General features: G+C 41.0%; 3 protein-coding genes across 3 annotated transcripts; all 3 read left to right on the top strand.

Moving 5' to 3' along the window:
* Positions 1 to 6,759: 6,759 nt before the first annotated feature.
* On the top strand, positions 6,760 to 7,985 carry LOC118495576. The gene is made up of 2 exons (XM_036004139.1): positions 6,760 to 6,800; positions 6,964 to 7,985. The coding sequence occupies exons 1-2, from the start codon at positions 6,760 to 6,762 to the stop codon at positions 7,976 to 7,978; spliced, it is 1,056 nt and encodes a 351-aa protein (XP_035860032.1). The 3' UTR covers positions 7,979 to 7,985.
* Positions 7,986 to 8,992: 1,007 nt separating this feature from the next.
* Positions 8,993 to 11,475, top strand: LOC118495593. The gene is made up of 4 exons (XM_036004294.1): positions 8,993 to 9,137; positions 9,378 to 9,571; positions 9,739 to 9,880; positions 10,734 to 11,475. Exons 1-4 carry the CDS (start codon positions 9,011 to 9,013, stop codon positions 11,402 to 11,404), a joined length of 1,134 nt encoding a protein of 377 aa, XP_035860187.1. The 5' UTR covers positions 8,993 to 9,010; the 3' UTR covers positions 11,405 to 11,475.
* Positions 11,476 to 12,063: 588 nt separating this feature from the next.
* LOC116036881 lies at positions 12,064 to 17,005 on the top strand. The gene is made up of 12 exons (XM_036004138.1): positions 12,064 to 12,085; positions 12,547 to 12,669; positions 12,843 to 12,946; positions 13,028 to 13,147; positions 13,227 to 13,274; positions 13,400 to 13,483; positions 13,574 to 13,639; positions 15,011 to 15,116; positions 15,248 to 15,547; positions 15,966 to 16,091; positions 16,410 to 16,520; positions 16,800 to 17,005. The coding sequence occupies exons 1-8, from the start codon at positions 12,064 to 12,066 to the stop codon at positions 15,113 to 15,115; spliced, it is 672 nt and encodes a 223-aa protein (XP_035860031.1). The 3' UTR covers position 15,116; positions 15,248 to 15,547; positions 15,966 to 16,091; positions 16,410 to 16,520; positions 16,800 to 17,005.
* The last annotated feature ends 5,756 nt before the right edge of the window (positions 17,006 to 22,761 follow it).

Genomic DNA, 22,761 nt, shown 5'->3' with positions numbered 1-22,761 from the left:
TCTGTCAGAAGGTAACACAATTTGCCTACCTGCATGTTTTAAACTTGCCAATTAACATGTTATAATTTTTGTTTAATGAGCACAAAAACCGAAGAGCAAAAACTCTTGATGAAGGCAAACTTTGATGAAGGCTTTGACAGGGACAATCAGGAGAGAGCCATCACGGCTGTACTGCCTGCAGACCATCAGGCCCTCACACTCTCTCCTCCACTGACATGAGGCAGGATTAATGCTCGCTTAAAGGCATCCCTGGACGCGTGCTCTAGGGCTGAACGATTAATCGTTTTCAAATCAAAATTGCGATTTGAAAGTATGCGATTAGCTAATTATGAAGACGATTCAATTTTCACAGAACTTTATACAGTACAATGTGGTTTATTTATTCAGAGATTGACCAGGGAAGATCATTAGGAATAAAACAACAGTTTATATGTCATGCATGCAAACATGCGCACACTCTTTGGTACTCACAAGTGGAGTGGCCTTTCCCTGCTGATTTGGACTTGTACACGATCGTCACGGCGTCCTCCAGAAGGCAGAAATGCTGCTGCTTCTTCCACGAACGGGACTTGACCTTTTTCAGAATCGACCCTGCCATCATCACCTTGACATCTGGGTCATCTTTGATGTCTGCAGTCACATGTCAAAAGTCACGACATACCTGAGATACCACACCATCAGAACTGCAGGCCAGGGAGAGGATTGTTTTATTGGTTTTGCCATTACTGATTTAATTAGGATATATGGACTTAACGCTGAGCTTAACTTCCATTAAAGGGGTGATTTTCAGCAGGGGGTCCTTAGGGTTACTGCACAGGGCCCTAAGTTATGGTTTAAATGTTTAAATATGTTTGAAAATATACATCAACATGAGTCCAACATAGTATTAGCTTAAATTTACACCACATTAATGACATGCTACTGGCTTGTAGGAAAGGTAGACACTAAGGTAGCCATCCACAGATACAGAAGCTTCAAGGATTCACACAAAAAGGTATGTGTAAAGGCTTTAGGCTGCCCTACACTTTATTGTCGGCCCAGCTTAATATGCAACTCAATTTTATACTAATATGTAGTGGGGGGGTCCCTGCGCCGTCTCTCTTTCAGCTAAGGGGTCCTTGGCCTAAAAAACGTTGAAACCCCCTGCATTAGATCATACATCTTCAAACAACTTGCAAAATCATCACAAATCTATATCATCAGTCTGAGGGAATAACATTTACTCACGTGAACCTCCAGGATCCATCGCTATTCTTGAATCATGCCAATGGAAATGCACCGATAAAAAGAAGCAGATGTCGGAAACTTGTTCCAGATGCTTTTGCCTGTTTCCAAACAAAATTTATTTAGTAAAAGCTTTTTTACAAAAAGTTTAAATCGATACAAAACCTCAGTACAGCTGCGTTAGTGCCTTATTGTAGGGAAGTTGTTGTTTAGGAAGGACATTACTAGTTCCATTTGCTTTGTCCATACAGTATACAGGACTTCTCTGCTGATCCATGTGAAACATTTTTCACCTCCAATAATCAGCTGTTCTGCTTTCCCTCACTAAATGACAATCAGCTAGGTAGTGGGATGTTGGCAAGTGACTGCTCTGCTGTAGTGTCTGCAAGGATGTAGTAGACTCAAGGCGCTAAATGCCAAGATATTTTCAGGGCGAGTCAGCATATAAATCTTAATCCATTCATACCATCAGTCTTTACTCAACTCCTGTGCTGACTATGAAACATCACACACACCCAGCAGCCTGTGCTCGCCTCATCAGATAAAAATCAGATAAAAATCAATACTAGACATACAGCAGTCACTCTAAGAATTTGATTTGGATCATTATGAAATGAAAACTCTACAAAATCTTGCAACAATTTGTTTTAGGCACGCTCATGCCTTGGCCCTTGGGATGGCAATCAGAGTTAAAAATTAGCACCATCCATACTAGCCAAATGCAGGTAAAATATGCAAGTGGCTGGTAGATTGCTTCACTCACCAGCCAAAAAACCATGGTAATCTACCGAGTGGCTGGTAAAATTTGAACATTCAATGGCCGTTTGGCTGGTGGATGGAAAAGTTAATTTTGAACCCTGATGGCAATGTCTGTGTGTCGATCTGTCAGTGGGTCGGTCCTCTATTTTGGACCAGATTTATATATTTTCACATGAAATTTAATACAGACATTCATGGTTCCCATAGAGTCCTTTGGATGACCAAATACCTGCAAAACCATCAACATTCCCATCAGCCTCAGCTTGTGTTTAGTGCTAATTAGCAAATGTTAGCATGATAACACAGTACACTAACATGGTGAATATGATACCTGCTAAAGATCAGCATTGTCATGGTAAGAGGGGCAGGGCTGGCACCAGCCCCCCCCCCCCGAAATATGATTGTTTTTGATACTCTTCACAGTATTTGTATAGCAATCTGACTGTTTCATAATTAAAAAAAAACTTTTTACAATATGGGACCTTTAAAGTGTTGAAACTACTCTGTATCTACGGAGTTATACAAAACCATTGCTTTATAAAACATTTCAACTTTTTTTTCTATAGCCCCAAATCATAAATCTGTCTCTTAAGTGTTTTGCAATCTTACCATCATACAACCCTTCTATCCTTGCACCCTCATAATGTGGCTCATTAAAAGTAGAGAGACCTAAATTAGCTTCAGACTTGCTGCTTATCAGTGAAAACAAATAGACTCCTGCTATCTCAACTGTTCACTGATAAATGTGGCTCAAACACTTCCGGAAGGGAAGGTTTTCTAAAGTCTGCATATCTGTATTCCTGCCTGACAGCTATCCTTTCCGTTCATTGTCTCCTGAAAAAATCCCATGTGCCATCCCCCTCTGGCAAGTTTAAGAAAAAAAAAAACAGAGTTCTCACCACAGTATGACTGACGTGATACAAGGAATGCATCCACAGTTGCTTCACAATTTAATATCACACTCCTACTGAAAAAAACAGACCGACCATGAAAGTGATGCTAATTTTCCACAGCTATTTGCTCCATAAACTGATGTGCGCTTTTATGTGTTGTGCTTTCACTGCAGAGCCATGTCAAAGACATTTTTATTTCCCATCCAAGTTTTTCAGATTCTCCACTATTCAAAGTTTAAACCCCTCTCCTTGATACTTAACATGCAGGTCTTTAAGCTGCAATTAGGTCACATTATGTTGTTTTATTTTTGGGGCAATGCTTCAGCGTTTTGGATTGGCGCCCTCCTTAGGCGAGATGAGTCACACAAGGCCACTTCTTTAGGGAGTTCACTGACCACACACACATATACATAAAGACATGACTAATGGGCATATCTAACAGGATGGACGTTGGGAATAAACAACTCAGACATAAAAACCAACAGCTTAAATCTATTTCATCTATCATAACAATGTACATTTCCCCTGTACAGTGAGATCTGTGTCCTGATATTTACTCATGACTGCATTTTTCCTGCACACAAGTATGTGAAGAATTCAACAAACAAGTAAATAGGCCATGTCAGTCCAATGAAATCCATTTATAACTCCAAACTGTGGCAGGGAGGGAGGTGTGTGCACAGTAAATTAAAACCAGAGTCAGACATTTGAGACATCAAAGCATCACTTCAGCATAGCCTGCATGCAACAGCAGCTAAAGAAAGAAAGAGTGAGTCAGACAAACTATAAATTGCATTTTTCCTTGATAGGGAAAAAGAGTTATACTTACCAAAAGTACAGATCTCACCAGGGATATTATGAGTTCGACCTCCAGAGGTGCGTACTCTTAAGGAGACAGCTGACCTCAGATATGGGTGGGTAGGACCCGGGATAAGGTTAAGGGAGCCGTGTATGTCACACTGGCCCTGTACGCTGAGATCCAGAAACCAGGAGAGTCCAGGGACTGTTACCTGAGTTCAGGGCCTTTAAAGCCTGGGAGTGTCTGAAGGGAAATCTGGCTCAGCCTCCTCTCTCCTCCCCTCTCTCTCACTACTGTGTCTGAGAAACCTGATTCTCTGGTCACTGCTGCTGCATGTAAATAAATAGTAAAATAAGTTAAACAGTAGTAGAAAGGAACGCTACAGCAGAGTAGGTACAGTGGCATGAGGAGCCAGAGGTGGGGTGTGGAGAGAGTCAGTGGGGGTTCCGGGCCTTGTTAATAAGGCTAGTGGCGGAGGGGAAAAAACTGTTTATGTGACGTGTGGTTTTGGTCCTGATGGACCTCAGCCTCCTGCCAGAGGGGAGTGTCTCAAAGAGTTTGTGCCCGGGGTGGGAGGGATCGGCCACAATCTTTCCAGCACGCTTCAGAGTCCTGGTGGCGTATACGTATATGAGTCCGATGAGGGAGGTGTCGTCCGCAAACTTCAGAAGCTTGACGGACTGGTGACTGGAGGTGCAACTGTTAGTGTAGGGAGAAGAGCAGAGGAGAAAGAACGCAGCCCTGGGGGGATCCGGTGCTGATGGTCTGTGAGTCGGAGACGTGTTTCCCCAGCTTCTCATGCTGCTTCCTGTCAGACAGGAAGTCAGTGATCCACCTGCAGGTGGAGTCAGGCACACCAAGCTGGGAGAGTTTCTCCTGAAGCAGAGCTGGGATGATGGTGTTGAAGGCAGCGCTGAAGTCCACAAACAGGATCCTGGCGTAGGTTCCTGCGGAGTCGGAGGATGTAGTGTAGGGCCAAGTTGACTGCATCGTCTACAGACCTATTGGCTCTGTAGGCAAACTGCAGGGGGTCCTGGAGGGGGTCGGTGATGGCTTTGAGGTGTGAAAGCACAAGGCGCTCAAAGGACTTCATAACGACAGAGGTCAGGGCGACGGGTCTGAAGTCATTAAGTCCTGTGGTCCTTGGCTTCTTGGGGACAGGGATTATGGTTGAGGTCTTGAAGCAGGCTGGCACGTGACATGTCTCCAGTGAGGTGTTAAAAATGTCTGAGATCATCCACAGCTACACTGGTCCACTTCCTTGATGTCCTCACTACAGGTTTGCAGCGCTTTAGTTTCTGCCTGTAAGCGGGGATCAGGTGAACCATGATGTGGTCAGAGTGTCCAAGTGCAGCACGGGGGACGCGTGATAAGCATCCCTGACTGTGGTGTAACAGTGATCCAGAATGTTCTCCTATGGGGTGCTGAATGTAAAAGTTCGGTTACAATCTTTTAGCTGATGAATTTTCAACATTTAGCTCACTTTCCTCACATTTAGCGCATTTGAGACAGAAATTATATATATATATATATATATCTAAATGTTAAATGTTAAATCTAAATATTATATCTAAATCTAAATGTTAAATATATATCTAAATGTTAAATCTAAATGTTATATCTAAATCAAATGTTAAATTTATATCTAAATGTTATATCTAAATCTAAATGTTAAATTTATATCTAAATGTTAAATGTTAAATCTAAATATTATATCTAAATCTAAATCTTAAATATATATCTAAATATTATATCTAAATCTAAATCTTAAATATATATCTAAATGTTAAATGTTAAATCTAAATCTTAAATATATATCTAAATATTATATCTAAATCTAAATCTTAAATACATATCTAAATGTTAAATGTTAAATCTAAATATTATATCTAAATGTGTCGCAAAGTGTAAAGCTAAATATTTGAGGAGCATCTCGCTGCAGCCTGCGGGAATCAAGCCCCGTCCACATCCAAGTCAGTCATTTTGTTTTGTTTACGTCACACAGCTTTATATCCGGGCACTTGGGGCGGAAAAGTTTCGCTAGGATAACGCCTTAGAAGAGAAGAGAAGAGAAGAGAAGAGAAGAGAAGAGAAGAGTAGAGTACAGTACAGTACAGTACAGTAGAAGAGGCAACTATGTTGGCAAGTAACAAACATGAAATAATATAAAAGCTTAATTTTAATTGCAAAAAAAAATGTGTTTGTGAAATGGGTTTTTGATGGATCTAACTACTTATACTGAGGCACGTGTTATACAATTAGCTTAGCACTACACTGTACACTTTGTTAAGCTTCCATAAGTTTATCATTGTTTTAAAGAAAGCGTTCCTCTGAAAGCCTTCTTGATTTAAGTTGTCAAGTAGATGTTAAGTTAATGCACATCACGACATCTTTTGTGGTGCCAAGTTCATAGCTAGGACATAGACTTAGCTTCAGGGACATTTTGGCTGATAGCTAGGTGCACAGCACATGACATGATAACGTGTATACAGCGTGAAGAGAACAGCAGGAGTAGACAGCAAAATAATTACATTATAAAATAATCCGATTATACAATCCTTCTGAGTTTGCTAAAAGCAGGAAACTGTCCTTCCAGGAATGGTGTGAGAGCAATCATGTCACTTAACACTAATAAAACGGAGGAGATGATCTTTGATCAAAAAGAACCCTATAGTTAAAGGAGACTGTAATTCACAGTACCTCGGCATTCACATAGACTGTCACATGGACACATAGACTGTAGATTGTCTCCGGACGTTGTCTCCGTCACATTTTGACATTGTGAAGTACTTTACATTACATTTTTCACTCAACCAAAACAACTTGCTGTCAAGAGAGTTAGTAAGGCTAATCACTCACTACTGATCACCAAAATGCAACAAACGGTAAACTCATCTTTATTTCCCCAGCACCCTACACATTTTGAGGGCCTCCCAGACCCAGGAAAATATCTTGAGGGTGGATCCTATAAATGTCCATGTTGTAATTACTTCACCAATATGTTGTACAACATGAGACTTCACCTTGATAACCATATGCAGCTTGCAGTGCAACACAAAGGTAGGGTTTGTTGGGATGGACAACATGTGTATGCTTGATGTTGAGCACCAGTGCCGGATGGATATGTAAAGGATAATGAACGCTTTAATTTATTTCATTTAATTATGCACACTTTGGCAGCCATTATCCCTTACATATAGGCCTAGGTGGTAAATCCATGACATTCAACGATTATCAGATTTAATAAAGATATTAATGTTTTACAAGGCTTTTCATCTGTAAATGTAGCCGGGCTTGTAGGACGTCTGCACATTTTCACTGCATTGAGTGCAATGTTACCATCATAAGAAAGGACCAGTTTAAACTACATATCAGCAGTCACCAATCACCAGACTTTGCACCAGCCACCACCACACAGTGTCCACCGTCAGCACCAGCCACCACCACACAGTGTCCACCGCCAGCACCAGCCACCACCACACAGTGTCCACCGCTAGCACCAGCCACCACCACACAGTGTCCACCATCAGCACCAGCCACCACCAAGCAGTGTCCTGCCTCTGCTGATGCCTCCGTAGTGCCACCGCCTCCACCACTCATTTGCAAGAATAGAGAATCAGTGGTGTGTCCACACTGTGCTCAAATTTTAAACAGAAGAAATTTGCGAGTACATCTCCAGAGACGCCACACACCAATAAAACCGGACATCACCGCCCAACACCACCTGAACTGCCAATGCATCGACTTTGATAATGGTGTATTTGCAGCTGTAAAATCATTTGCCACCCCCAGCACACCAGTACATGTCATCAAGAGTACTTGGGGGCAAAACCAGAAAACCCAGTGTGAGATGGACATCTGCAAGATAAATATGGACTGTGCAGAGCGCTCCAATTTGAGAACATTTGAATGTCCTCACATTCAATCCCTCTCATACTGCCCTCCGGCAGCGCAAATTCATTCTGCTCTATCAGAGGAAGTTCTGCAGCAGATGGTGGAAGAGAAGTGGTTTGGGCAGGACAAGAAAGACAGGTGTCTGGCACAGCAGAGGGCTGCCGTGGAGGCTGGGACTCCACTCTCCTGTGTAGTTAGCGTCTCCGGTCCTCCTTCTAAGAAATATTTGTCTGTTTTTGAGCCAACAGTGGCATACTACAGCAGGCTTGGTCGGGTCATGGTCAGCTTTGATACTAACAAAATAACTTGGCACTGTCCATGCGCGAAGCCCCGTCAGTCCTGCATCCATAAGTATGTTGCCAAGTGGCATTTATTTCAGACAGATCAGGGACTTTTTAGGAAAACTTGAGGCAGACGAAGGAACCATGCTGTTCAGTGAAGACATAGAAGGTGCAGCGGAGGAGGAGGAAGGAGCGCATTATCCACCTACAGGCAAAATACTTGTGAATATGGTTAAGGACGTCTACCACAATAAGAAACTCCCAGCAGTTCTTCCCCATGATGCAGTCCACACCAGCTCATTCCCATCTCACTTAATTCCACCTGAAACATTTTGCAGAGCATGTCCGGACTATACAAAGCTGAGTGAACCAGCACTAATCACATCCAAGGCAAAAATTGTTTCCATGACAGATGTCATAGAGGGTAGGTCCTTCTTTTATTGTGCACCTGTTGTTTGAGGGTGTATATTATTATGCTGGTTTTAGAAGAGCCAATGGATATTGAGATAAAGGGATTAAATGCCACTCTGCGTCAAATCACCCCCTTGGTATAATATCAGTGCAACTGTTATTGTGGCTCTTATTCTTCATCTTAGTTTTACTCTTAAAGCTGCATAGGTTCATGTTTTATCCATCTCTTCAATTAAATCAATCCTGAATAGGAATTTCAGTGTACAGCAAGTGGTGCAGTAGGTGTGGCCTGGTGTACAGATACCAGGAGTGGTCTGATGGTATCCACAACTTCGATGATCTCACACTATTGTCTCTTCACCTTTGTCTCTTACTGCGAAACACTCTTCAGGTAGGACAATCATTTATTCCCTAAATCTTTGATTCACTCACTCCACTGACCGATCATTTTAATTTCAAATGCATAATGTCAATGTTGATTTTGCAGACTCACCAGGCTGTTGGTAGTGTTATCGAGGCGCTTGAAAAAACATCTGGTAAACTTTACCCGTCAGCGCAAAGGACTCTACAGGCTTACCTGACCTTTGAAGCTCTTTGTGACCACAGCTACACATTTGCATGTGTTTCATGCGGCTATCATCCTGTGACTGTGGTTATGGACCTGCACAAGAAAGGAGTATTTAGTATGCCTGGTAAGTGTGTGTGTGTGTGTGTGTGTGTGTGTGTATTCGACTTGCACAGAGTATGGCATGACTGTACTTTTCTTGAAAGTGAGCAGTATTGAGGAACCACCAGCAGATTTTGATGGCAAGGTGGATGCAGAAGAGTTCTGGGAGAAGGTGGCAATGGAAGTGATTTCCCGTGGATTGGTGCCCAGTGAGTACATGGACTTTTCCTCACAAACATTTTTATTATTTGGTCATGTGCCAATATGATGGCATTAATCTTGCATTTGCACATTGGCAGGGTTGGTAACTTTAATCCCTTTTTATTCAGATTGGCTGAAATATTGTCTTCCTTTAAATATAAATCCTACATTTTTTCCCATTAATATTCATAGATTACGTCTGCTATGTTTTCTGTTAACTCCACAACCACCCCCACCCTCCTTCATAGGTAACAAGGAAAACCCTTTTATCGTACGTCCTAACTACCACAATTGGGCGCCTTGGATAGGGCCCCACACCAGGAGTGGCAATGTAGTCCTCAACACAGAATACAGAAAGGTGCATTCCCCATACAGTCCAGCAGAACAGTTGGAGTTGAACATCACAGAGGACAGACTTACTGACGAGCTTCTCAAAGTCAAGGTATTAAAACTAAAAGGTGCAATGCTGTCCCTGGGTGCACAGGCTTTTAATTGTCATCAATGTCATTTGTTAGGCTAGTTGACGCACATATTTTGTCTTGAATCACGATAAGCATGTAAAAATGCCTGCTTTGAAGTGTGTGTGTGTGTGTGTGTTGTGTTTTACAGATGCACGATCTGCGTGGCTTGTGTGGGCAGTGTGGTGTGGACCCCCGGGGCTCACGAATGGACATTGTCAGCAGAATTCAGCAAGAAATGAAAAACAGAGATAGCTATGACAAGGTCTTCTCTCAGATCTGGAAAACTTCAGGTAACTGGACCTGTCTTGAAACCAAGTGTTTTGAAGTTGTACTTACTGTAATGGCGTTTTTCCATTACATGGTACCTGCTCGACTCTCCTCGACTCTACTCGCCTCGACTCGACACACTGTGCGTCCGTTTTCCATTGCATATTTTAGTACCGCCTCAGCGTGGCTGGTCGTCTTGCCGGCTCAACGCACACACCAGCGCACAAGTATACCATCAGGCCACTTGAGCTTGTTTTACAGTTCTGTGGAGGCTCCACGCAGAGCTTCACCGTAGCCTATGTAATATGTGGCCTGATGTATACATTTGTCAGCTGGTGTGTGCGTCGAGCCAGCATGTGTGTGTGTACGTAGGATGCGGCGAAAGCTCAGCCTGGAGCCTCCTCCGCAGAACTGTAAACAAGCGGCGCCGCAGTAAACTGCCGTGACCTAACGCGACACGAACGTTGAAGGTGTGTGTTGTTGCCAGAAGACACATTTTGTTTCTAAAGAAGCTGGAGGCAGCAAAAAAAAAAACAGCTGGCTAAACTGTTTAAAAATAGCGGGTTTGTTCAGGACACCCCCGTCTGTCGCTTTCACGTCACCTTTTCGGCTCGCCTCAGCTCACTTGGAACCTCGACTGAGGAGGTACTAAAAAAAGTACCTGTTAGCAGGTACCAGGTACTTTTTTTCGTAATGGAAAACCAAAAAAGGCGAGTAGAGTCGAGGCGAGTTGAGCAGGTACCATGTAATGGAAAAGCGCCATAAGTTGTAGAACTGGTCTGTGGACAACATTAAAGGCAAATCCATCAGGGAATCTACCAATGTTATTCTCTCTCTCTCCCTCTCTTCCTCAATCTTTTTTGCTCGTTCTTATAGGTGGATGGGCAGTGGTAACCTGTCCATGTGCCGTGGTGTACGCTGTAAAGTTCAATATCAAAGCTGAAAGTCCACAAGATTATACAGACATTCTGCTTTCCCTTAAACATTTTCCAAATGTCACACTCTACGATTTCACCCGTGGTTTGGCAACCCACGCCAACCACAGAGTGCCAGAAACTTTCCGGCCGCATGGTGGCAGGTTGCTTGAACCTACAGAGAGCAATATCTCACGGGCTAGCTCAGGTGAACTCAAAGTTACCTTGCCATGGCTACGTAACAAAAAGAAGGTGCCAGACAGTGATGGACACCCTCTCACTGGGTCATCAGATCGCTACGCTCTTTATGATCGTTTTCATGAAGATAACACAAAGGACGTGAGAGATGTCCTGCGAAAAGTAGAACTGGTTCCAGAGATCTGTGGCTGGGACAACAGCCAGTCTGCCGAACAGCTTTTCTCTGGGATGAGGCAGAATAACCATTTCCTGAACATGATGACCCCATCTTCACATGTTTTCTTAATGAGAAACATTTTGCACCATTATAACAACAACAAGAATGCTGTAACAATGGAAAACATTAAGAAGACACTTGGCCAGGGTGTAACTTTAAATTGTTATGGCCAAGCAGTGTTGGGTATGTATCACACAAATATTGACGTTAATATGTGAACAATATGGGGCATTCACCAAAAAGTCTAATATGCAATATCCTTGAGCATCAAAGCAGAAAGCTGAATAAGATGCTGGTTTTGGTGATTTTCTATTATTTTGTAATATAAAAGATCTATTTTTATCTTAAGGTCCATGTGACGGGGCGCATATCTGCCGTCACGGTAGTGATGAGCTACCTAGTTTAGCTCTCAAAGACGGACTGTAAATGTTGCCTGTTTATTGTGTTAGCGTGTCAATATGCTCTGTTTCAAATCGTCTGTTAAACTAGCCATTCATCAAATTCCCCATAGTAATCCCGTAGTGTTCTTGTGCACAAATTTAACATCTAATACTGCTGTGATTTATAGGCTATAGTCATATCCATCAATGCATCATTCTCTATTGTTTAAAACCATACCGTTTGTCACAAACATAACCATGTATAATAATCACACAACACTTAGGTCTTGGTTAACTGCATTGCTGTTTATTTAGTTTAAAAGGTAACAGTATAACATGTAGTCTTTGTGGCTTACCGGCGTCTGCTCTCTTTTGTTGATAAAGGAAAGTTTGCCGCGATCGGGGAGTTTAAATGACGTTGGTACATCCGGGGTAACAGGAAGTGACCGGAATTAGGAGTAATTATTTTATTGTCCGTCAAGTTATCTTGTGGCTTAATGCAATGTTTTTGTGAGTCAGGTAAATAATCTTAGTAAATAGTCTTAGTTTTGGTTGGTATGTTCCAATTCCAGGGGCGCGCTACAGGTCTTTATAGACTGGCAGTGTCAGGTGTTGAGGAAGCTAGAGGGGTGAGGACGTAAGTCTGTGGAAGGCTCAGGTGACTAGTTTGAAAAGTCAACTTAGATACAGCTGTATCTCTGAATCATTTATCAATTTTTGACTCTCATGTCAATTTATTTTATTTTTTGGTGAAAGTATTTTTTTTTTTCCTTTTTCTTTTTAATTTTGGTTTTGTTAATTGTTTGTTTTGCCTGTGGGCCTTAATTGGGACAATTATAATAAAAGCCCATCATTTAATTTTGAAGCAGTACATACTTCATACAGTTTTATGTATGAATCATTGGTGTTGTACCATGTTGTGTGTTGATAGCTGTCCAACTGTATAACATTGTGTTAATGTCTTTGTAAACTTATCTTAGGTACACAACCTCCAGACAACAGTAATGTGTCAACAGAGCATGGCCCAAGACCAGATGAAGAGTTGACCGATGTGGGTCCACAATCTACAGACTCCTCCACACTTGGGGACACCCTTGGAGCAGGTACATCTATGTGTTATTCTGGTTGAAGCAGTACATACTTGTTTCATGTATGAATCATTCATGTGTGTCGATAAATTAATAGCTGTCCAACTGTATAACATTGTACAGAAGCACTGGTTTTGTCCTTCATTAGTGTTCTCCCATTTTGTCTTTTGATATCACTTCAATGACAGGCCTGCCGTGTGGATCTCACTGTGCGCGTTTCACGAGTGCAGGCTCAATAGAGGCCAAGAGGTCGTGCTGGTCCTTCGATTTGCACCGTGATCAAGAACAAGTGGTACTGTGATTGTTCATGGTCATAAAAGAAGACTTAAGTGCTCCCTAAAGTTTTAACTAAAAAGTACTTTGTGTTTTACAGCTACGTTACGTCTTGGACCCCAAAAGACCGGGCCATGAACTTATAGTGCGCAACAACAATATCTGCCTGACCCGTTTAGACTTCTGCACACTTGGCCTGCATCAGCAGATAGAGTCAACCGTAAGTTGCTTGTGGCACATGGTGCTATGAAACTAATACCCAGGTGTCCGCATGTAATAATTAACTTTTTTTTTCATAGATTGGGAATGCCTGCTTTGACATGATCAAGAGGATTGCAGTATCCAAGGTGCCATATGCTCTGCATAACTGTTTGTATATCAAACTAAGTATCTGCTATGTGTTGAGTTACTTTGGCATTGTAGGTGTATACACTTGAAATTAAATTAAGATTGTGTTTCAATGCTTGATCAGGGAAAGAATGTCCACATTGTGGATCTTTATGTCGGCCCCACTTGGCTGCCACCTGTTAGCATGAACCCTATGGCAAGTATACCCGTAAGTATGGGCCTTATATGTTGGATATACGATACTACGCTGGAGTTGAGTATTGATATCAACATTGTCATTGTGATTCTCCTTTCTAAGAGCCAAGCCCATCAGATGGATGCGATTTTCATCCCTCTGTGGACACCTGGTCACTATCAGATCTGTGTGTGTATATTTCTTCAGTGTTTTTTGCCATGTCATTTGTAAATTATTCTCTGTTGTATTGAAGAAAGTGTGTCACAGAAATCATGTCTCTTATTTGCACATTGTCATTTCCTTCACAATTACTTGAAGTTGCAGCCAGGCTCCATGGGCACATGTACCTCCATGAGAAAACAGTTATTAGATGCATTTCACCATGATACTGGTACTTGCTTTACTAAAAACAAAGTCGCTCCTCTTTAGGTCATCAAGCCAGCTCTGAAACACATCCTCTTCCTGGACTCTCTTTATGCAAAGAGCAAGTCAGGATTTAGTGGGCAACAGTTCATTTCACTATTGAGGTTTTTTATATATATATATCTCTCTCAAAAAGTTGGACTTGGTCAAGTTCGAATGACCTTTTGTAAGTTTCATTTGGTCGTGTTGATATGACCGTTTAATTTTTATTTGGTCACGTTCCTTTGACCTTTTTAACCTTTTTATTATGTGGTCGCGTTCCTCCGACCCTTTTCATTTCAATTTAAGCAATTGTTTATTTGTTATTTTTTTGGTTTTCATCATTATCACAAATGTAATTGTCTCCCTCGGAAATCTGCAGGAATATTGCTCAAAACATTTATGCAGGTACTTGGGAGGAAATAACCGGCAAAGAGTTGCAGGTATTTCTATAGTTATTTGCATCACACTTAACGTGTGAGTGTGTTCAATTCATTAATGCTTGCCTGTCTTGATTCAGGGCTTCGCTAGCCAGCAATTCGGCATTGACTGTGGCATCTTCATCTTAATGGTGGGTCCTACTCTGTGATGCTAGTCAAAGCATGTTGATTATGTTAAATTTACATTTGCTGCATCAAGTTTTATTTCATACACCATGGATACCTCTGTCATACTGATACAGTATGCTGCACACATGCCTATATCAAACCTTGAAGCTGTAAACCTTGGAATATTTTTGGGTACAGGCCACCTTGTACATCGCCTTAGATGCTGAATTTGACTACTCTGTTGTAAGTATTTCTACTATGAAATTGTTATGGCCTGGTTCTGTCATTTTGCATTGTGTACTGAAGCAAACATTTTTTTTAATTTCAGCAAGACATGCCAGCCCTGTGGAGATGGTGGTGTCTGCTACTGCTGGAGAATTACTCCCTTGACAGGTATAACTAATTGTTGTAGATGACATGGCTCCATGACCGTTGGTAGGTTTTTTTCTCTATATTTGTCTAAATGAGTTCAATCAGTTTCACTGCTGCTTGCCTCTTACCCTATCAGGACACAGTGCAGATCAAATATGATAATTGCCCCTGATTCTGTAGGTAGTTGTAACTTTGTACAATGTAGGTCTTTGTTTTAATTGTACATTTTCATTTGAAGCCATGGTCAAGTCTTTGCACATTGGACAGCGGAGTGCCAGGAGCTGTTGAGTGGAAATTATTCCCCAGTGTTGAGGCTGAAGAGAAGGCGCGAGCAGGATCCTGAGGTTAGTTGTGAGGAAGAACCTTGATACACATAGTCTTGTCAAAACTCTTTTAAATTGTCCCCCTTTTGCACCTACCACCATCTCAGTCTCCATCTCACTGTCCCGCTTTTGCACCTGCCTCTATCTCACAGTGTCCACCCTCTGCACCTGCTACAATCTCACAGTCAAGACAGTGTCTTGCTGAACAAAAGGGCTTCTGTGTTTTCCAGTCATCAGCAAACTCTGGACAGAGGTGGGTTAAAAAGCAAAATGAATATTTTTTTTTTTTCAACTCTAACATCTGTTGTGTTTGTAGAGTCTTATACCCAAATGTTGAGCCAATGGAATGGCTGCAGTGTGAAACCTGCAATGAATGGCTACACAGACTGTGTGGGTCCAGTGCACCATCAGAGTTGGTCGTGCGGCTGTTCATGTAGCGCTGATGTCCAAAGGTGCTACTCCACTTATTACTGAAATATATGCTTATATCGTTTTGTATTTTTTTTTTTTTAAATAGTACAAAATGTGAACTTCTTAAGTAAAGGATAACATTCAACAAATGTTTCTCATCATGAATTGTCAGCCAAGTTGTCCTACTTACTGTTGTGTTGAGATTCTGACTCTTAAATGATTGGAGAATTAGTTTTGAGAGTCAGTATAGAAAACATTTTTTTTTTTACAGTTGTTGTTGTTGTTGGCGGTCCACTTTACAAAAAAATATATTTCCCTCTTGTCTACAGAATAATTGATACTGTTGAGAGAAGGGATTTTATCAATTTTCTTAAAGGTCCAAATAAAAGTAATTATTAAGACATATATTAGCCGTAACAAAATGAGAAGTGTTCTTATGTGTTCACACTTTCATTTCAGAGCTTATATGATGAGCTCATCTGTGGGAGCAGAAGGTCCAACAGGATGTTCCTATGGAATCATCCTGTATCCCTTTCTCTCAAACAGCACCTGAAGCAGAAGATGCTGCTTTTTAGTGAGAAGCGGGTAAGCAAAAATGTCAGTGATGTGTATGTGTGTACCCATGACTGCAATGCCTTACAGAGAGTGGTCAGAGTACCTCTCCCTAACCTGCAGGATACCTATAAGAAAAGAGTATGTTAAAGGGCCCAAAGTATTTTAACGGACTTTTCACATCCTGACCATGGACTTTTCAAACTACTGAGGTCAGACAGACGTCTCTGCTGCTACAAGACCAGGACAGAGAGACTGAGGAGGAGTTTCTTTCCTCAAACTTTACATTAGTATGTCTATGTATGTGACAAATAAAAGTCCTTGTATCCTTGTATTGCTTTGTCTCCATAGACCATTGAGATCTGGAAAATAACAGCGGAGGTGACTGGCTTGGGCTCATCCAGTAGGGAAATGGGAGCATATATGAGCGCTGACTTAGTGATGGATGTCATGTATCCAGAGGTAAGATGGTCACTTTTTCAAGGTAATGTTATGGTCCCCAAGACCCTCATGCTGCCTCCACTGTGCTTGACAGGTGGCATTAAGCATCAGTGTAACATCTTATGTGGTAAAATGGGAGATTTGTATAGAGTGAAAAGGGGTCTTGAAGAAAGAAGTCTTGCATACCCACGTTATGCAATACCCAGTGGACGGCACTTGATTGGGGGATGGGAAATGGAGGAAACTTGATATACGAACCCTGCACTCATCGCATGATATGATTGTTTGACTGTTTTCCAGATTCATCAAAATCCTGGAAGGCGACGGTCTGTCAAGACTTCAATCTGAGGTCCTGATGACCAGAGGAGGCATCGCATTTTAAATATCATTGACCTCACGTGCTCTGGTCGGTCAGCGTTTCCAGATCTTCTGCATCTGCACTCTCTGTCTCTGAATAAGCGTTTTTGGTCGTTGCTTATTGTCTGCATGACTTATTTCACCTGTATTTGTTTCACCTGTTAATAAAGCAAAATCGCCCCATTGTACATTTGGTTGTAATGGAGAATGAATTGTTATTGTTTCAAAATCGGAAATCAAATGAACGAAAAAGTACACAGGCCCAATTACAGTAAACTTCAGTAAACTTTACTGTTGTTGCATGAAATGTTGTTTGTGTTTAGCCTACATCATCAGTTTTATATCATCTAATGTGAAAACGAGGCTAATATCAGCTTTGCTACCAGGCTAGCTTCCAGGCTAGCTTCCGAGCATATGGGGAGGGCTAGCTTCCGAGCATATGGGGAGTGACGTAAGGTAAGCAAAAAAAAAATGGCTGACTTGGATGTGGGTGGGGCTAAAATGACTGACTTTGATGTGGGCGGGGTCAAAATGACTGACTTGGATGTGGGCGGGGCTTGATGTCAAGCCCCGCCTTCCCGCAGCCTGCAGCGAGATGTACTTGAAATATTTAGAAAATATTCAAATCCCCAAGGAAACCACGCCCACTGCAGTGGCTTCAAATCGCGCTGCACCGCAAGTTTCAGTCAACACCAGTAGCTAAATACTGACTACAGTGGAGCTGTTCGACTGTTACTGGATTAAAACACATTTTGGTCAGTATTTTGTATTATTGACTTATATCACAGAAATGTCTTAATATTTGTGTGTACTATAATGCCGTTGTTTTGTTTGACTCATATCTCCTTGTGTGTTTAACGTTAGTTTGACTCATCCTTCACAAACAATCTAGCTAGCTCACACACTGCAGCCGACATGTCATCTGAACAGGCCTCGCAGCACTAACTAGCTAAGTTAGCTAGGTCTCGCAATGCGAGACTGAACAGCAGTAGGCCTGTCACACTATAGCCACATGTAAGTAGTTTTCAATACTTTGGTGACATTACCGTATTTTATTAACCTAAATTATGTTGCTATATTAGCTTGCGAAGGAGCTATCCGTTGCTAACGCTAATTTATCTTAAAAAGCAGAAACGTTAGCTAACTACTGCCAAGATATGATTTCACTAGAGACCAGAGAGGTGTTGTAAGACTCATCAAGTGTTGTCATGTGTTTACACTGTCTTACAATGAAACCATATCTTGGCAGTAACATTAGTTAGCTACTGCTTTTTGACATAAATTAGCTAGCTAACGTTAGCGTTAGCAACGGATATCTACTTTGCAAGCCAATAAAATATAGCCTTGGCAAACAGAATAAAGGTTAATAAAACACGATAACTATGTAACCAATATTACAAACTTCTTACAAGTGGCTGGATTGTGACATTTTAGTTTTGTTCAGATGAATATGTTGGATGCATAGCTGGACTTTATCCATGCTGGGCTAATGTTAGATTGCTTGGGAAGGATGACGTTAGTCACACACGGAGATATGTAATTCAAACAACGGTATTGTGATTAACACAACTATTAAGACATGTCTGTAATACACCGGTCGGTCAATAATATAAAATACTGTAGATTAGTGCTTTCCAACCCTTCTGGTCTGAGTTTCCCCCCACAGCCCTGTCATATAAACTCACATTCCCCGCCCTATCAATTCCCAATGTGTTCACACTATGTATTTATCATATTAAAGTGAATATTCTTACATTTTCATGCAATTGAACTGTAAACATTTAGGTTGGTTTGGTCAGAAATTCTACTAACTAGACCTTTTACTTGAAGTGTGGTTAATGTTTCAAAAGTCACCCATTACTTTTAGCTAATCACTTCAACTGTTAGCTAAGTCAGTAGGCCACTTTTAGCTATTTTTTTCTACCATTCATTACTTCGCTATATGTTTTAACATATGTGTTGAGCTGTTTTAGCTGATATATTGTTTTAAATCAATCATAATTCAATTATTATTTTGATTAGTTAAGCTGCTCCACAATCTTTCCAAGCACCCACTGGCTACAGCAGAGATACCCCTTGCTGGGGCATCATGGCAGGTGTTGTGTCAAAGACTGTTTCCCTGTAGATGTGTTTCCTGCTACTTGCGATCTAATTGGAGACAAACAGCCAATCAGAATTGACCTTTTGTGCAGCGCGATTTGAAGCCACTGTAGTGGGCGTGGTTTCCTTGGGGATTTGAATATTTTCTAAATATTTAGCTTTACACTTGGCGACACATTTAGATTTAACATTTAACATTTAGATATATATTTAAGATTTAGATTTAGATATAATATTTAGATATATATTTAAGATTTAGATATAATATTTAGATATAAATGTAACATTTATATATATATATATATATATATATAAAAATATATAAATATATAAATATATATATATATATATATATATAAATGTTATTGTTGTTGTAAATGTTATTGTTGTTTGTTATAAAATATATATATATATATATATATATATATATAATGTGAGGAAAATGCGCTAAATGTGAGGAATGTGAGCTAAATGTTGAAAATTCACCAGCTAAAAAATTGTAACCGAACTTTTACATTCGGCACCCCATATTCTCCTCTCTGGTCGGGCATTTAATATGTTCCCTTTATTAAAGTCACCAAGGACAATAACTAAGTGGGAGGTTGGTCCGCTCCACGCACAGTATCTGGTCGGCGAGCATGCGCTGCGCGTCATGCACGTCGGCCTGCGGTGAGATGTAAACACCGAGCAGAATGAATGAATGGAACTCACGGGGTGAATAAAAAGGCTTACAGTTTATGATGAAATATTCCAGGTCAGGAAAACAGTGCTGGTGGATCACTGTCACGTCGTTGCAACAACCGCTGTTGATGGAGAAACAGATTCCTCCACCTATAGTTTTGCCGGAGAGGTCTGTGTCTCTGTCCGTTCTGAAAAGCTGGAAGCCTGCCAGCTGCAGCGCAGAGTCCGGTATTAATCCACAGCGCCACGTCTCCTTGAAGCACAAAACAGAAGATGAAGAAAGGTCGCTGTTTCTCACCAAAAGCAGTTGTAATTCCTACAGTTTGTTGGGCAGAGAGCGCACGTTAGAGAGGAATATTCCAGGTAACGGTGTGCGTAATCCTCGCTGGCGGAGACGCACAAGCGCACCGGCCCGTTTCCCTCTCCTCCGGCGTTTCGCTGCATTGACAAAGGTGAGCGCACCTTTGACCAGAATGTCCAACATTTCCAGTGAAGGGAGAAGAAAAGTGGGAAATAAGTCAGATGGTGTTGTTGGTCAGGGTACTAAAGTATAATCCGTTTTTCGTTTTAAACCAAAAATGAAAAAACGAAAAAACGGGTCGATGTTTCGTTTTTGGTTTCAAACCAAAATGGAAAAACCAAACTATGAGCTCCGTTTTCTCGTTTTTCCAATGTCCATACAAATTAAAAATTAACTGGAAAACTGCTCGTTTTTCAACTGTTGTTTTTTTGTTATTCATGTTTCCGTTTTAACCCAAGAGCGAGAATACGGGCTCATTTTTATAATGTGCATAATCATTGAAAATCTGATGGAACACAGGTCTCGTTTATAATGTTATTTTGGTCTTACGTGTTAAGTCAAAAGTTGACTAAAACCAATGCACTCTGGACAGGAAGTAACATTAACGTGTCAAAATAAAAGTATGAGAGCTGTAATAACTGCCAGAAGAACAATGTACTTTAGCTTTTGCCTGTAGCTTGTCAGATTAAGCTACAGTTAATTATTTAGGGTTATATAAAGTATTTAATTGAGCAACATTCATTAATAGCCACAAAGGGAGTAAGAATGGATATTGTTTTAAAATAGAAATAGGATTATAATAAGTTTTAAATCACATTTTAAATAAAATCTGTATTCCCCTACATTATGTGTGGCGTTATTGACTACTTTTACTCTAATCTACTCCAGCCAGTAAAAACAGACAGAAAATATAAGGGCTTTTTTAAATTGCTCTGCAGAATATTGTATGTGACATGGTTGACCACATTAGCTGCCAATGAACATGTCAATGTGATGAAGAACATAAATTAACAAGTTAAAGTGTACTGGAGAGTCTCTCATTCTGGTCTGGTCTCCTCAGGCCCTGCAGACTGGACCAGAGTTCATGGTGAGCATGGTAGACCTCCTCACTGCTGGGCCTGTGCCTGGATCACCCAGCTCATTAGATGTTCACTGCTCATACTAAGGCCTTGAAACAGTAGTTGGCCAATATTGGATAATAAAATATAATACATGATAGGTATTGTGGGGTTGAATTACAATAAGGACTGGTCAATGGTAAGCACTGTGGCCTCACAGCAAGAAGGTACTGGGTTGGAACCCTGGTAAGCAATATAAATATGTACTGCCATTGTATTGTTGGAGCAGCAGCAGATGGCACAGAATCATGCAAACGTTTAATGTTACAACCGAGATATCTCGCTCTCTCTCTCTCTCTCTCTCTCTCTCTCTCTCTCTCTCTCTCAGAACATACACTTTCACAAAGGCTGGTGCATGTTTATCATATATTGTATGGTGCTGTGGACTCAAGTGGCAAATCTGAATCAGAAAAGTGGCCTACTGTAATATTCTAGCAGTAAACCACAAGTGTGGTCCAGTCTGCAGGGCCTGAGGAGACCAGGATGAGAGAAGCTACATGGCAGCTTCCTCACTAATATGATGAGAGGTTTGCAATGTGGCCCAGTTGTATCTGCAGGAGTTCTTCATCACACTCAAAACTAATGGCAGTTAAGTTGGTCAACCATGTCACATGAATATTCTGCAGAGTTGCAATAAAAAGAAGCCTTTTCATTTAAGTGGTCAAGTGGTTTAGCCTTTGTGTTGTCTTATAAATGTTACTGGCATAACAAAATTGACCATTTCATAAAGCATGAAGTAATTTATCACTCAATTCTGGGTTACCCCTTTTATCCTGTAGTCCTATATTACTTCATTTCACTCATTAGTTTTACACTTATTTTTTGCATTCATGGTCAACAGACCTCATTTACATGAATTATATATAATAATTTCTAAGTAAAATGAGGATATACGATTAGTTGTTTTGGATTATAACAGACTGGTATATTCAAGTCAATTTTATTTATAGTATCAAATCATAACAAGAGTTATCTCAGGACACTTTACAGAGTAGGTCTAGACCACACTCTATAATTTACAAAGACCCAACAATTCCAGTGATTCCCCCAAGAGCAAGCATAAATGCGTAAATGTGACAGTGGTGAGGAAAAACTCCCTTTTTAGGAAGAAACCTCGGACAGATCCAGGCTCTTGGTAGGCGTGTGTGTGTGTGTGTGTGTGTGTGTGTGTGTGTGTGTGTGTGTGTGTGTGTCTGTCTGTCTATCTGTGTGTGTGTGTGTGTGTGTGTGTGTGTGTGTGTGTGTGTGTGTGTGTGTGTGTGTGTGTGTGTGCATGCACATACTTGTAAATATGCACGTGTGTCCTGTGTGTTTATCTTCTGTAAAGCTCAATAGTGCCCTGTTGCACTACCAGGTCAAAATTCGCCCAGAAAGACCATAACTGCTATAAAATTGAATAAAACACCCAAAATTTTATGAAAGTTGTGAATATTAATTTACTTGCGAAGAGCATGGAAGGGAACAATGCATGTTATTTTTGGTTAATTTGGTTGAAAGAAACCCATATTTTGGGCGCCTGGTTAGCTCACCTGGTAGAGCGGGCCCCCATGTATAGAGGTTTACTCCTCGACGCAGCGGCCGCGGGTTCGACTCCGACATGCGGCCCTTTGCTGCATGTCAGTCCCCCCTCTCTCTCTCCCCTTTCAAATCTAAGCTGTCCTATACAAATAAAGACCTAAAATGCCCCAAAAAAATCTTGCAACAC

The sequence above is a fragment of the Sander lucioperca genome, chromosome 8 (assembly GCF_008315115.2).
Source record: "Sander lucioperca isolate FBNREF2018 chromosome 8, SLUC_FBN_1.2, whole genome shotgun sequence".
Taxonomy (NCBI): domain Eukaryota; kingdom Metazoa; phylum Chordata; class Actinopteri; order Perciformes; family Percidae; genus Sander; species Sander lucioperca.
This window is presented reverse-complemented; position numbering and strand designations above follow the sequence as displayed.